General features: G+C 49.4%; 1 protein-coding gene across 6 annotated transcripts in view; it reads right to left on the bottom strand.

Moving 5' to 3' along the window:
* PKNOX2 (PBX/knotted 1 homeobox 2) overlaps window positions 1-13,263 on the bottom strand; it is a 305,484-nt gene that overhangs the window by 45,133 nt on the left and 247,088 nt on the right. For all 6 annotated transcript variants that reach the window (XM_021063089.1, XM_021063090.1, XM_021063088.1 and 3 more), the window contains one exon: window positions 520-691. In XM_021063089.1, coding sequence (XP_020918748.1) covers window positions 520-691 — 172 coding nt within the window. The remainder of the gene's footprint in view (window positions 1-519; window positions 692-13,263) is intronic.

The raw sequence follows: 13,263 nt of genomic DNA, 5'->3' as shown, positions 1-13,263 counted from the left end.
TTAAAGCTGTAGTGATGATCTGGATGACAAGCTAGATTTGGGAGCCTGACCTACTGTTTCCCCCTAAATGGGCAGGACATCGGCTGGTCTTCTCAACATGACTGTGTCTCCAGGCCTTCCTGGCCAATGATGTGCTTGAATATGCCTGTCATCCTCCTCCTCCACACCCTAGCACAGAGGCCACCAGCTCCTCTCTGGGCAGCCTAAAACAGAGTTTCCAGTGTGCCAGGACTCTGGCACCCCCAGAATGCAGGATGCTATGACCCTCCTTTGTTCCCGTCTGCACTGCAAGGGTGGGGTAGTAGATGCTGGTGCCACAGGGGCAGAGGAGGAGAGAGCCTTGGCGGCAGCACTGAGCATGCAATGCTTGGTTTAAGGGACTTAGAAACAGTCCTCGGCTGCTGGAAGGGGGCATGCAAATTTCCTTGTTGAATGAATGAAAGGATTGTTTCTAGGGCATTTGGAGGGGATCAGAGGGTAGGAAGACCCTAGCAAGGGTGGGGGTCAGTGGGTCTTTACCAGATTGTCCAGTTCTGGGTCATCGCTGAAGAAGGGTTTGTGCTCCTGCTCCTGCTGGTGGACAAAATTCTCGATGTCCACATCAAAGCTGGCGGAGGTGATGCACTCAGAGCCCTGGGTGGCCTGTTCACATTTCTCAAACAGCAGCGTCAGGAGCGGGAAAAGAGGGTGCCTGCGGGGACATCAAGAGCTCACACATGCGCACTCAGAGACCTGCCGTCTTCGGGGCTCAGGAGCCACCGGGTCCCGTCCCACATTCCCGCCGCTTCTTCTCCCACTCCCTGAGAAAGCACCCCATCCCCACAGTCAGCCTAGGTGGCAGCATTTCATGCCCTGGCACAGAGAATTCTGGGGCCTCGGCGGCTTCTGTTCCTCCCCACTGGGAGCCTAACTTTGCTCTTTGTCCAGATAAACTGCAGGGCTCTTTGGTGAGGGATGTTGGGTATCACGCAAAGAATTAGGTGTCCACTTCTGGCTCAAGGTCAGTCTGGGAAGGAAACATGAACATTTGTGACTGGGCACAGACCCTCTCTTGGTTGCGTGGAGCCAGCTGAGGGCAGCACCCGTGTGTTTGCATATATATGCAGGGGGAGGGGCTGTGTGAACCTGAGTGCTGGGCACATCTGGTGGGCAGGTATTTCCACCTGCCCTGCATCTTTTGGCTACACAGTTTATGTCAGACACCCCAGTTACACGGGTAATACCTCCCTATCATCACGCACTTAGCACAACTGTAATTTAAATAACTATTCGCATCATTATGTGTCCACTATTTTCCTCCAAGGCTGCCCCTGTCTAATGATCATTGTACCTTTAGGGTCAAAAGATACAATGATGTTCATGGCCTGGCACTTCATAAATATTCGGTGACTGACAATGAACTAGTGAATGAAGCATATGTGAGTGTGAGGTGTGAGGGTGTAAGTGTGGGTCTGTGATGATGCAAGTAAGCTGAAGTGCTTACCTGGCTGCTCTATGGTCTTGGCTTCGACATCACCATCTCTGGGAAGTGTCCCTGACTGCCCCTTCCCCCAAGCAATGCTGAAATGTCCCTGATTTGACTGCTTTACCATCTGCCTTCCTCACTAGACTGTGAGCTACCCAAGGGTGGGAAGCAAGCTCCCCCTAGTCCTCACTGCCTGTCCAGAGTCTAGCAGGGGCAGTGAAACCTAATACATATTTATTGAATATATACATGTGTGTATGTTATGTGTATGCACCTATCTGCTCATGTAAGTACATCGAATCCCCACCTCTCCATGGCATGAGTGAACAGCTATGTCTACTCCTCCAGCACATGCACATGTATTTACATGGGTGTTGACACTGGACTCTGGAGCCCTTCTTTCCCACTGCTATTTCCCCAAAACAGTAGCATGTCCCTCTCTGCTTTCTCACCTCAGTCCCCTGGGACCACGACACCTAGCTCCTTTCTTTTTGATTAAGTTCTGCTTGCTGGGAGAGAAGAAAGTATGTGTGTTGGGCCTGGCCCACAGGCTTCTGCCAATGGCAATGTTCTAGCCAGCATTGCCCAACAGAACTTTGCTGCCATGGTGGAAATATTCTACAATATCTGCTGTCCAATATGGTAGCCACTAACCACATGAGGCCAAAGGACATTTAAAATATGACTGTTGTGGAGTTCCTGCTGTGGCAAAACAGGTTTGGCAGGCTCTTGGGAGTGCTGGGACTCAGGTTCGATCCCTGACCCCGGCATAGCGGGTTAAGGATCCTCAGCTGTGGCTTAGGTCACAACTACCGCTCAGATCTGATCCTTGGCCTGGGAACTCCATATGCCAAGGGGTGGCCAAAAAAAAAAAAGAAAGAAAAAAAAATATGGCTGTTGTGTCTAGGACAGTGAATTTTTAATTTTGTCTAACTGTAACAAATTTTAATTTAAATAGCAACATGTAGCTAGTGGCTACTGAATTGGAAAGTAGAGTAAGTCTTGAAAACAGATCATGCTTCTTCCCTCCAGTAGATTGTGACTAAACATGGCAAGGAGGACTGAACATCCTCCCATGTTTGCAGGCAGATGGGGAACCCCTACCAGCCTATCCCATCCTCAGATTCTAGTAATGCTTGGCAAACAGGCAGAATGTGCTTAGCTGGCTCTGTCCACACTCAAACCCATACCTACTGGGATCTACTCAGGCTCAGAGGCAGTGGGGCAGGAGGAGGGTTAAATGCCTGCTTCAGGTGAGCTGCTTGGCTTGGAAGAGCAGCCCCTGGACCCTGTCTTCCCAACTCTTGTTTGGGGAGCTGATGCATAAACAGCTGGGCCCCAAGGCTGCCGGCTGGGTTAGAGAATGGAGGAATAAAAGGGTCAATATCCGAGGATAGGCCAGCTACTGCCCCAAATTGTTAGAAAATCTATCCAGTCCCCACAGGAAGCTGGTGGGAAAACAATGGGTTCCCTTAGCCATCCACCGAAGACAAAGAGAAAACCAGGTGAAGGGGTTAAACTCCAGTCTAAGTCTTCATTTGCAGCCACTAATACCGCAGCATATTATAGTCTAATCTAACCTGATCCCAGTTTAATGCAAGATTCTCCTGGCCCTGAGTGGAATACCAAAGAAAGCCTCCGTAGCTGTGATTTAAGCAGAGCCCTGCAGTGGTTTAGCTGAGGGACATGAAAGGCAAATTCCAGACGGTGTTATGAATTATTGCTCCTTATGAACCTTCCTACTCTCAACAGATGCCTGCTGCCATTTAAACAGCCACTAGATCAATTAGGAATGAAAGGCACAAATCGACTCTGTACAAGGGCACTAAATTACCAGGAACTAATAATCCGCAGCATCGTGCCAGGTGGTGGGGGTGCAGCCCCCCTCCCCATCCCCACGGCTGCTGGTCACTGTGCGTTCCTTTCTCACGGGTTGGAGGGAGGCTGGGCTGAACGAAGCTGTTGAACGGAGAAAGGATGCTGTGGTGTGTGTGTGTGTGTGTGTGTGTTTGCACATGTGCACACATGTGTACCTGGGTTGAATGGAGGCTGTCAATGGGAGTGAGGGTGAATGTTGTGTAAGTAGGCTGTCCTAGGTGTTTTTATTCAGCGTGCACTCACGGTGTTGTGTCTCTTCAGCACGTATGGGTTGTACATATGGAACTGGGGTGCAGAGTTTGTGTGCTGTGAATACAGTGCACATAAGCCCTGTATTGCATGTAGGGTGTGTGCATGTGCTATGTGTTGTCTGTATGCAATGTGTGTGCAAGGATTGTACATTCCATATACACAGTATGAGTGGCATATGGGATGGCAGAGGAGGGAGCCTCTGGTGACAGCGTCTCCCAGCTACTAGTTCTGGAGGTGGGGTGGGGAGAGGAGGGTGGTTCCCTCTGCCACTATCCTTGTCCATCCTGGGAGAAAAGTGGTCAGGGAGGGCCACTCTGAGGAGGTGCCATTTGAGTAAAGCCTTGAATGATGAGGAGGCAGTCATGCAAAGATCTAAGGGGCATTCCAAACAGGAGAGAAAGCAAAGCATATGAGATAAAAATGAGTTTGAATTTTTCTGGAACAAAATCCAGATGCATGTGGCTGAAGCAAGGTGGGCAGGGGGAGAAAGTAGGGAGACGAAGTTGAAGAGATGAGCAGTAATCAGATCCTAGGTCTCACACAGAGCAGAGCTTTCAGGGATTGGGGTAGGATGGAGGCATTGTCATCACCACTGGGGGACAGCGTGCATCTTCTATACATCTCTACCATCCGTCTGTTTTATAAACCTCTCACTGTGTCAGATCTCCCTGGAGTGTATATGTGTATGTGTATGTGAGGGGTGGGTGGGGAGGCATATCTGGGGGTGTTTTCTACGGCTTCTGCAATCTCTCAGAAGAAGAAAACGTGCTTTCCATCCTTCCCCCCCAGGTCAAGCAAGGACCCTTGGAGCACAGAGTAGCACCTCTCTCCAGCTGCTCCCTGCTGCACTCTCAGCTCCCCAACCCCCCCTTCTTATACCTGCTCTCCCTAGACTCTTGCCTCTGGTTCCACCCACCTGAACCCTGGATCCCTGAGTCCAGGAGCCCAGATGACATCTGTGCTTACCCACAACTTTTCACACAAACTCTAGCCAGGGTCATCGGGGCTGCCGTGGCCCCCTGCTCTATCCATTTGGGTTTCTCCACCAACCCAGATGGCTACCTGCTTTCTGCTACCTCGCGTGTGGGAAACACCGAGATGCTCTATACCACCCCTGAGAAACAGGCTCCATTTCCCAAGGGTTCACCTGGGTTCTGTGGCTGTAGTTACACCATGGACTTCCATAAGGCTGTTCCCAGTCCAGCTTCCAGCCCCTTCCCCAGTTGCCCATCCCACACCTACCTAAGCATTGACTTATGTTTCTAAGCTACCCTCCAACATCCCCCCATAAGGCTGGGGAGGATGCTGGAAGCCACCCTCAAGGAGTCCTTTTCCAGCAGTGCTGGGGTAGGGAGGGGAGGGGTGGGGTGGAAGCAGGGACCATGAGAGCCGGGCGTCTTAGCCACATGGGACATGAATGGCCTTGTCTGAGCCAGGTGTGGGATGGAAAGAAAGATTTCAGGAGTTCCTATTCCCACTGTACAGACCTCTCCCTGTGGATCGGTACCCTTCAGAGGCTGCAAGCAGAAATGTGGGAACTCAGACCCCAGGGCCCAGATGGTGATGAACAAGATATGAAAGATGGCCATTAGAATTTATTTCCAAAGGGCCGAGGACATTTGACCTCCAGAAGAGCTCACCTTCTCCCTCCCTGATCTCTCTCCACTCCTCTCCCCGTGTCACCTCCCCCTGGCCGCCCCCACCACCCCAATCTCTCTTAAGCCGTTCAAAATTTGGAGGAAATAAATCTCACTGCACTAATTCAGGGAGAGCTTGAGCCTCGTCAGTGCAGAACAAATAAAAGGAGTGAACCGGCATGACATTTTACTGCAGAAGAGAGGTCGTTTCCAGCCACTAATAAAAAGGATTTGACACAGACTAATAAAGAGAAATGAATTTCTCTAATGGCCTAATTTAGCACATTCAGCACTGTGCCTCTGCCTGGTGCCGGGAGGGCGGGCCGCCCTGAGCGCGGACAGAGCCGGGAGCCGGGGACAAGAGATGATCTCAAATACCATTTTATTATTTCTTTTTTCTTTTCTGAGTCCCCACCCCCACCTTCATCACCTCTCCCCAGGAGCATCTGAACCCAAATCATGCTCAAGATACGCAGTTCTTGTTAACGATCCAAAGATATAAAGAACCCCTCTCCATAGAATTGCAGTCTTGTGCTAGCTTAAGAAGGTGATTAAACCGGATGTGTTGATTTCTACAGGGGTTTAAGCCATCGTTTGGTTTAATTACTTCTGACATTTCTGCCTTCATGTTTTCTTACATCACCCAAATTTGCTGGCCTAAAATGTCCAGTTTGGGGCAGGAATATGTGGGGCTAACCCAGGAGCACCCCACACATCCTGGCCCTACATGAGGCAGGATTTGGGCTGAAGCCCTTTGCAGAATTGAAAGTCACCTTCTCTCCAGCTGCAGAGAGGGGGAGACCCATTGCCAAAGCCCCAGTTTTTTTTTTCCAGGGCTCCACCCCCACCTCTCCTACCTCACATTTCTGGTGAGGATTTGAAAGCCTCCTGGGGCAGGCGAGCTTCAACACCTTGCATTTTATTCCTCCTTATCTCAAGACAGATTTTCTTTTTTTCTTTTTATGGCTGCACCTGCAGCATATTGAAGTTCCCAGGCTAAGGGTTGAATCAGAACCACACCTGTGACCTATACCGCAGCTTGTGGCAACACAAGACCCTTAACCCACTGAGTGAGGCCAGGGATTGAACCCGCATCCTCACGGACACTATGTCAGGTGCTTGACCCACTGAGCCACAGTGGGAACTCCAAAACAGATTTTCTTAATGTGGACTGGCCCAATAGTTTTTCCCTAACATTTTCAAAGACCTCCTGGGATAAAGACCACAACCTCCTTGGTAATTTTTACTCTCATTTCTAACTTAATGTTCCCCTATAAGGCCGAAGCTCATTTCTTTTTGTCAAAAGGACGCAAGAAAAGACAAGCAGACTTTTTTTCTGCTTCCCTTCCTCCCTTGTTGGACAACCTGGGTTTAAAAAAAAAAATTAACTTTTTTTTTTTTTCTGCTCAGAAGACCATATACAGAGAAGCAGAGATAGGAAAAAGAAAGAAAGCAAAAATAAGGAGCTTCAGAGAGACCAAGATGTGAAGAACACAAGAACAGAGCACAGATAGGTGAAGAGAAACAGAACACCACTGACTGGTGGGGGGGGGGCGATGTCACACTCAGGAGGGGACATTCATTTTGAGTTCCCTTTCTGGGCGATAAACCTTGTGATTCACACTCATGCCACTCCGTCACTTCTGAGCCTCTCAGCCACCCCTCCCCTTGTGACCTTGGCCAGAACTGTAGACCTCAATTATGGGTCTATCCAAGTGTGTGGCAGCCTGTTTGGCTGTCCACTGCCTCTCCCTGTGACTGACCTTGGAGCCCCTAGGCCTGTCCTGCAGCTCCCCTCACAGCTGAGACTCACCCAGCTACGGGGAGGTGGGCAGAGGAGGCCCAGTGTCTGCACTCACCCTCCACTGGGGAAGGTGGTCGGGTGTCAGAGCCTCTAGGCCCTTCCCAGCTGGGAAGAGAACAGATGATTCAGAGGAGGGACTGTATAGTAAGAGAAAATTTTCTGGGTGGAGATTTTCAGTGATAAGGCAGAGGGACCAGAGCCCAGTCAGTGTCAGACCTCTGCAGGGGACATTAGTCACTGATCAGTGAGGGGGTGCAGTGCGGCAAGCAGCGACCAGGCTGTCTCTCCAGCAACCTAGTCTCTACTGACACACTCTGAGGAGCTCAAGTTGTCAAAGGTCCACCACCCTGGAAACTCTACCCAACGGCTGGCATTGTAACCCTTTATTTCTAGGGCCCCAGGTCAGAGGCCCCTGGGATCACAGAATCAGAGACATACCCTGGAGCCCCTTTGCAGGATGGCTTCTGCCCCCTTTCCTGGGCATCTCTTCATGGCCAGAAGGCCCGTTAAAGGCAGTCATTCTGAGAACTCTGGGGAAAACTCCCGGATACTGATGAAATAGTCAACATCATCAGATAAATGCCCAAAACACATCACAGTATGGCCTCAGCTCTCTTTTCAATCTTTCTCCTAGGAAGATTCGGTGGAGAATGTGGCGGTGGGACAGAGAGCAGGTGGCCCCTGGCCTCTTGGATCTCCACTACCCCTCACCAGCTCAGCTTCTTGTGCTTCTGCTGCTCCTTCCACCAGAAATGCCTGTTCCTGTGTCTCTACCTGCCCCTACTAGTAACCTTCAGAATCAAGCTCAAAATACCATCCCTTCTGCCGAGGCCCCCTGACTGGTCTCTCCAGCAGGAGAGAGCATGGCCTCCTCTGGGCCATCCCAGGAAACGCATGGGGGTTTCTGCCTTGGCCTCATTTACAGTTTGGTGTGAGAAGAATGGTAGTCTGAAACAAGCATAGACTTTGGAGACAAAGAATTAATCGTGTGACTCTGGGTCACGTTACCAAATTTCTGAGCCTCAGTTTCCTCCTTTATAACACAGGATAACACCACCTACCACAGAGGTTATTGTAAGGATTAGACGAAGGAATTAATATACAGAGGATTAATGAAGGATTAAATACAGAGTGTTTGACATTTGGTAAATTGTTGGTGAATGCTTGTTCCGTTTCCCTGGAATGGTGTGGGGCACTGTTTTTAAACTGAGAGACACATCAATACCATCCGTGCCGATAAATGTATAATCCCATCTCTACAGATTCATGCAGCAGGGGAAATAAACCCTCAGGCCAATTCAGAGGTGCAGAAAGAGGAGGAGGGGAGAAGCAAGATACAACTTATTAGAACTCAGAACCTCTTTTCTCAAACCAAAACAGTGCTGCCAAGAAGACCTTATTTTTATTCCCTTAGGACAACTAGGAAGTGGTTTGTGCACAGATCAGTTTTCTCATGACAGGGAGCACATCTGGTCCATGAACTGGTTTTATCTCTTTGAATTCCCAAGGATCAAACACAGTGCCTGGCACACAGCGGAAGCTCAACAAACATTGGGTGAGTCAATGAATGGGGACAAGTGAATGACTGGAGTGAGCACCGACTGACAGCGAGGGGAGGTTCTGAGGCATACGCCTCAAGTTCTTTCAGGCTCAGAATCCTCTTTTCTGTGGTCCCCAGATCAGCTGCAGCAATCTGGCAGCTTCTAACCACAGTTGCTACAAGAGGACCTCCTCTGGGCTCTGCTGGGGTGTGTGTGGAGTGGGGGCTGGCAGGGTCTTCCAGGGAGAAGGGTGAGTGTGAAGGAAGCTCTGCTGGTCCCGATCCTTTCCTCCCCTCGAAGGCACCAGATGGAGAGAGCGGAGCGGGGTGGGGGGGGACCAAACCCGCAGCTCCCAGTTGGATGTATTTTTACTTCAGGTGTGACGTTGGAGCCATGCGGGTGTATTTTTAGTCCTGCCCAGTGGGCGGTGTGTTCGCCTGGGTTGCCTTGGAGAGGACGACTTCTTGTTGCTAAATTAGAACTGCATCTGCCAGGCTTCCTGGCTCCAGCCAGCTCTCCCTGCCCAGGTGGGCGGCCGGGTCCATCCCTGGCAAGTGTGGGCCCACCCAGGGCAGGCCATGGTCTGCTCTGTCCCCATCCCTTCACACACACACACACACACACACACACACATACACACAAACTCCTCCCTCCTGGCACATTAAAAAAAAAAAAGAAATCTCATCAAATTGGTCGTTAAGGCTAGTTGACGAGGTCAAGGATACAAAGAACATAAAGCCTGGTAGGATCTCATGTCCAGCCCCTTCATTTCTCCCCTCAGTTTTATTGAGAAATAACTGACATGCATCACTGTATAAGTGTAAGGCATCGAGCATGGTTTGATTTACATCTATTGTGAAATGATGACCACGATAGCTTCAGCCAACATCCCTCTTCCCATAGAGATAAAATAAAATGCAAAAAAGGAAAGCTATTTCTCCTTGTGGTAAGAACTCTGCGTATTTACTCCTTAATGTTCCCATATACATAATACAGCAGTGTTAGTCATCATGTTGTACATGACGTCCCCAGCACTTACTTCTTTTGTAACTGGATATTTGGACCTTATGACTACCCTCCCCCATGACCCCCTCCCTCTACCCTTCACCTCTGATAACCACAAATATGATCACTTTTTCTTAAGATTTTTTAAGATCCACATATAAGTGAGATCATACAGAATTTGCCTTCTTCTGTGATGTGTTCTAGTTAGCATAATGCCTTTAAGGTCCCTCCATGTTGTCATAAATGGTAGGATTTCCTTGTTTTTTAATGTCTGAGTGATACTCCATTGTGTGTGTGTGTGTGTGTGTGTGTGTGTGTGTGTGTGTGTGTATACGCCACAACATCTTTATGCAGTCATCCACCAATGAACACTTTTTCTGTGCCTTGGCTATTATAAATAATGATGCTATGAACATCAGGGTGCAAATATCTTTTTGAATTAGTGTTTTCATTTCCTTTGGATTCCAAAAGTGGGACTGCTGGATCATATGATAGTTCTATCTTTAATTTTTTTGGAGGATCCTCATACTGTTCTCCATAGTGGCTGCACCAGTTTACAATACCAGCAACAGTGCACAAGGGTTTCTAGTCTCCACATCTTTACTATCACTTATTATCTCTTGTCTTTTTCATGATCTGCCCCTTCATTTAAGGGGAGGTAACTCAGGAAGAGAAAAATAGAAGGGTCTTTCCTGCAGATAGCCAGCTAGTGAGAGGCAGTCAAAGTTTTTATCCAAGTCACCAGAGATTCAGCCAGTCCCCAGTGAAAAGAGCTTTGGGGGAAGGGATGATGTGGGAAGGGGAGAGCTACCCACTTTGCCTTGGTCACTGGCAGTGACATACCCACACACATTTAGTAAGTTACAAAGTGCTTTTTCATGTGCTTATTGTGTTTAAACACCCAATATTGTGCGTGCGTGCGTGTGTGTGTATGTGTGTGTGTGTGTGTGTGTACGTGTGTGTCTTTCTAGGGCTACACCAGCAGCATATGTAAATTCCCAGGCTAGGGGTGGAATTGGAGCTACAGCTGCCAGCCTACACTATAGCCACAGCAACTCATGATCCGAGCCAAGTTTGTGACCTACACCACAGCTCATGGCAATGCTGGATCCCTGACCCATTGAGCAAGGCCAGGGATCGAACACACATCCTCTTGGATCTTAGTTGGGTTTATTACCTCTGAGTCACAATGGGAACTCCAAAATAACCAAGATTTTTTTTGTATTTAAACATGCCAAGGCCACACCTGTGACATGCAGAAGTTCCCAGACCAGGGATTAAACCTGTACCACAGCAGTGACCCACACCACAGCAGTGACAATGCTAGATCCTTAACCCCTAGATCACCAGGGAACTTCCTAAACACCCAAGATTTTTATTATTCCTATTTTACTAATAAGCAAACTGAGGTGCCATGTGGTTAAATAATTACATCAGGCTAATAAGTGATTGGGTTGAGATTTAAATCTGGGTATCCACGCTCCAAATTTCATGCTCTTCCCCCTCTCATGTACTATTTTTGAACCATTGTTAAAATCACTTCATCTTCCTCCCCCTTTTTTCTCTACTGTCTTTGAGTCATATGTGTCCTGGAGTCACAGCACTGAGCTGCCAGGTTTCCCCTTCGAGCATTTTAGGATCCTTGCAGCACAAGAGAGTCTTTACTTTTTCAATGAGTTTCCAAAAGAACCTTCTCTCACAATAATACTTCTGGTGTTGGAGAAGGCTTTGAAGTTTTCTTTTATCTTTCATTTCCTCACTTGATGCGGACCCAGTGGGGTAGGAAAGTTTATCTAAAGAGGTTAAATCAGTTGCTTGATGGTAGAAGCAGAACTCAGGAGGAAGTCTTCATCTTATGTTCTTTCCACTTGACCACAAAATGGACCAGTGCTTTGGAAAATCAGAGAGTAGGGCTCAGTTAAAAAGGGGGCTAGACTGGGAGTTCTCATTGTGGCGCAGTGGAAACAAATCTGACTAGTAACCATGAATTTGTGGGTTCAATCCCTGGTCTTGCTCGGTGGGTTAAGGATTCAGCGTTGCCATGAGCTGTGGTCTAGGTTGCGGATGTGGCTCGGATCCTGCGTTGCTGTGGCTGTGGCATAGGTTGTTAGCTATAGCTCCAAATCGACCCCTAGCCTGGGAACCTCCATGTGCTGCAGCTGCAGCCCTCAAACGACAAAACAAAGGGGGGGGGTATTGACTGGCTTAGTCTAGCCCTGGCGAGAAGCCATCGGCCATATGAGCCTTCAAAGCCCCAGCTTGCCAACTCCTCCCAGCTCACCCCACCCTACTCATACTAGAGGGAGGCCATTGGGCTGGTAGTCTTCCCTCTAGTAAGGGGACAGACCTAGTCTAGTACTAGTCACGATAACTGCTCACAAACGTGGCCACTATTCACTTGTCTGTGACAAGCACTGTCAGCTGTTTGCATTGGTTGATTTCTTTAATCCCAACATAACCTTGTGAGCATAAAAGTCATTGGATTCTGGGCTCCTGGATCTCTTATCAGTGTACCTGGTCTTGGCAGGGTACCTGGATTCCCAGCTCTGTCTAGGCCGGGTGGCTAGCTGCAGAAGCAGCAGGACCTGCTGCCTCTGAACACACCTGCTCCCTGGGCCCGGCAGCTGCAGCCTCTGTGCCTGCCAGCAGCCTGGGCGGAGGCTGGGCTTGGGGTGGGGGCCTTCAGGATGCCCGCAGGAAGGGCGGGGAACAGGCTCTGCCTGGTGCCGAGGGAGACCTGAGCACGGGTTTACTTTCAGATTACAGCTCCAGCAGGATGGCTCCCCTGACTCGAGTCAACAGCTGAGATGTTTTCTCTGATGCCAGTGAATCCAACTGCTTCCAAAAGCAAGGAGTGTCTGCTTGAGCCTTGGCCCACAAAGCCGAGCCCAGAATGTAGCCTGGAACATCTGCTCCCAGTGCCTCGTCCAGAAGCATCTGGTCCTGACCCTTCCGCTTGGAATGGCTCAACTTCTCCCACACCATCCTCAGGCCACCTCACCCGGCACGTTCCAGGAATGACCAAGCACTCTGCCAGGGGAGGCACAGGGTTAAGCCTCGGGGTCAACTCCCTGGAGACTGCACACCCTTTGGTCACAAGGTGGAAGAGTTCCCTCAAAGACACTTCATTAGGAAGTGCCAGTTCCCAGGGTCCTGGCCAGCTGCTAAAGAGGACAGTCACACAGAGGCCAGCCCCTCTGCCCAGTCCCAAACCCAGGGGGCTCCTCCACCCCATCCCCCAGCTCTACCCCAGGAAAGACTGCTTTGCTATCATTTCTCTTGGGCTTCAACTCCCTTGGGAAGAGCAGTGCAACTCTCCCACACGGTGCTGTGGGCCAGAAGCCTTGTAGCCAATTCCACAAATACTTCCATGAGCCCATACTATGTGCCAAGTTTATATTATAGCTACTTCCTAGGCCTATCTTTCTCCCACTCCCTGGACTGATTCTTTTTAATTCAGAACCCCTCTTGGAACTTGACACAGTGCTTACACATAGAAGAGCTCAATAAATGAACTGAATTGCAGCGCAAAGAACCCTCAACTGGGAACACTTTCCAGTCATGTCTCTTGCTCTGTCACCTCTCAGCATTTACTTTCCAGCCCCACCAAGCCCTTTGTCCATTTTCCCAAACATCTAATAGCAGCTATGCCTGCAGAGTACTCTCCACATGCCAGATTTT

This window comes from Sus scrofa, chromosome 9, assembly GCF_000003025.6.
Source record: "Sus scrofa isolate TJ Tabasco breed Duroc chromosome 9, Sscrofa11.1, whole genome shotgun sequence".
In the NCBI taxonomy this organism is placed as follows: Eukaryota; Metazoa; Chordata; class Mammalia; order Artiodactyla; family Suidae; genus Sus; species Sus scrofa.
Note: the sequence above shows the minus strand (reverse complement) of the source record. Positions and strands in the feature narration are given on the sequence as shown.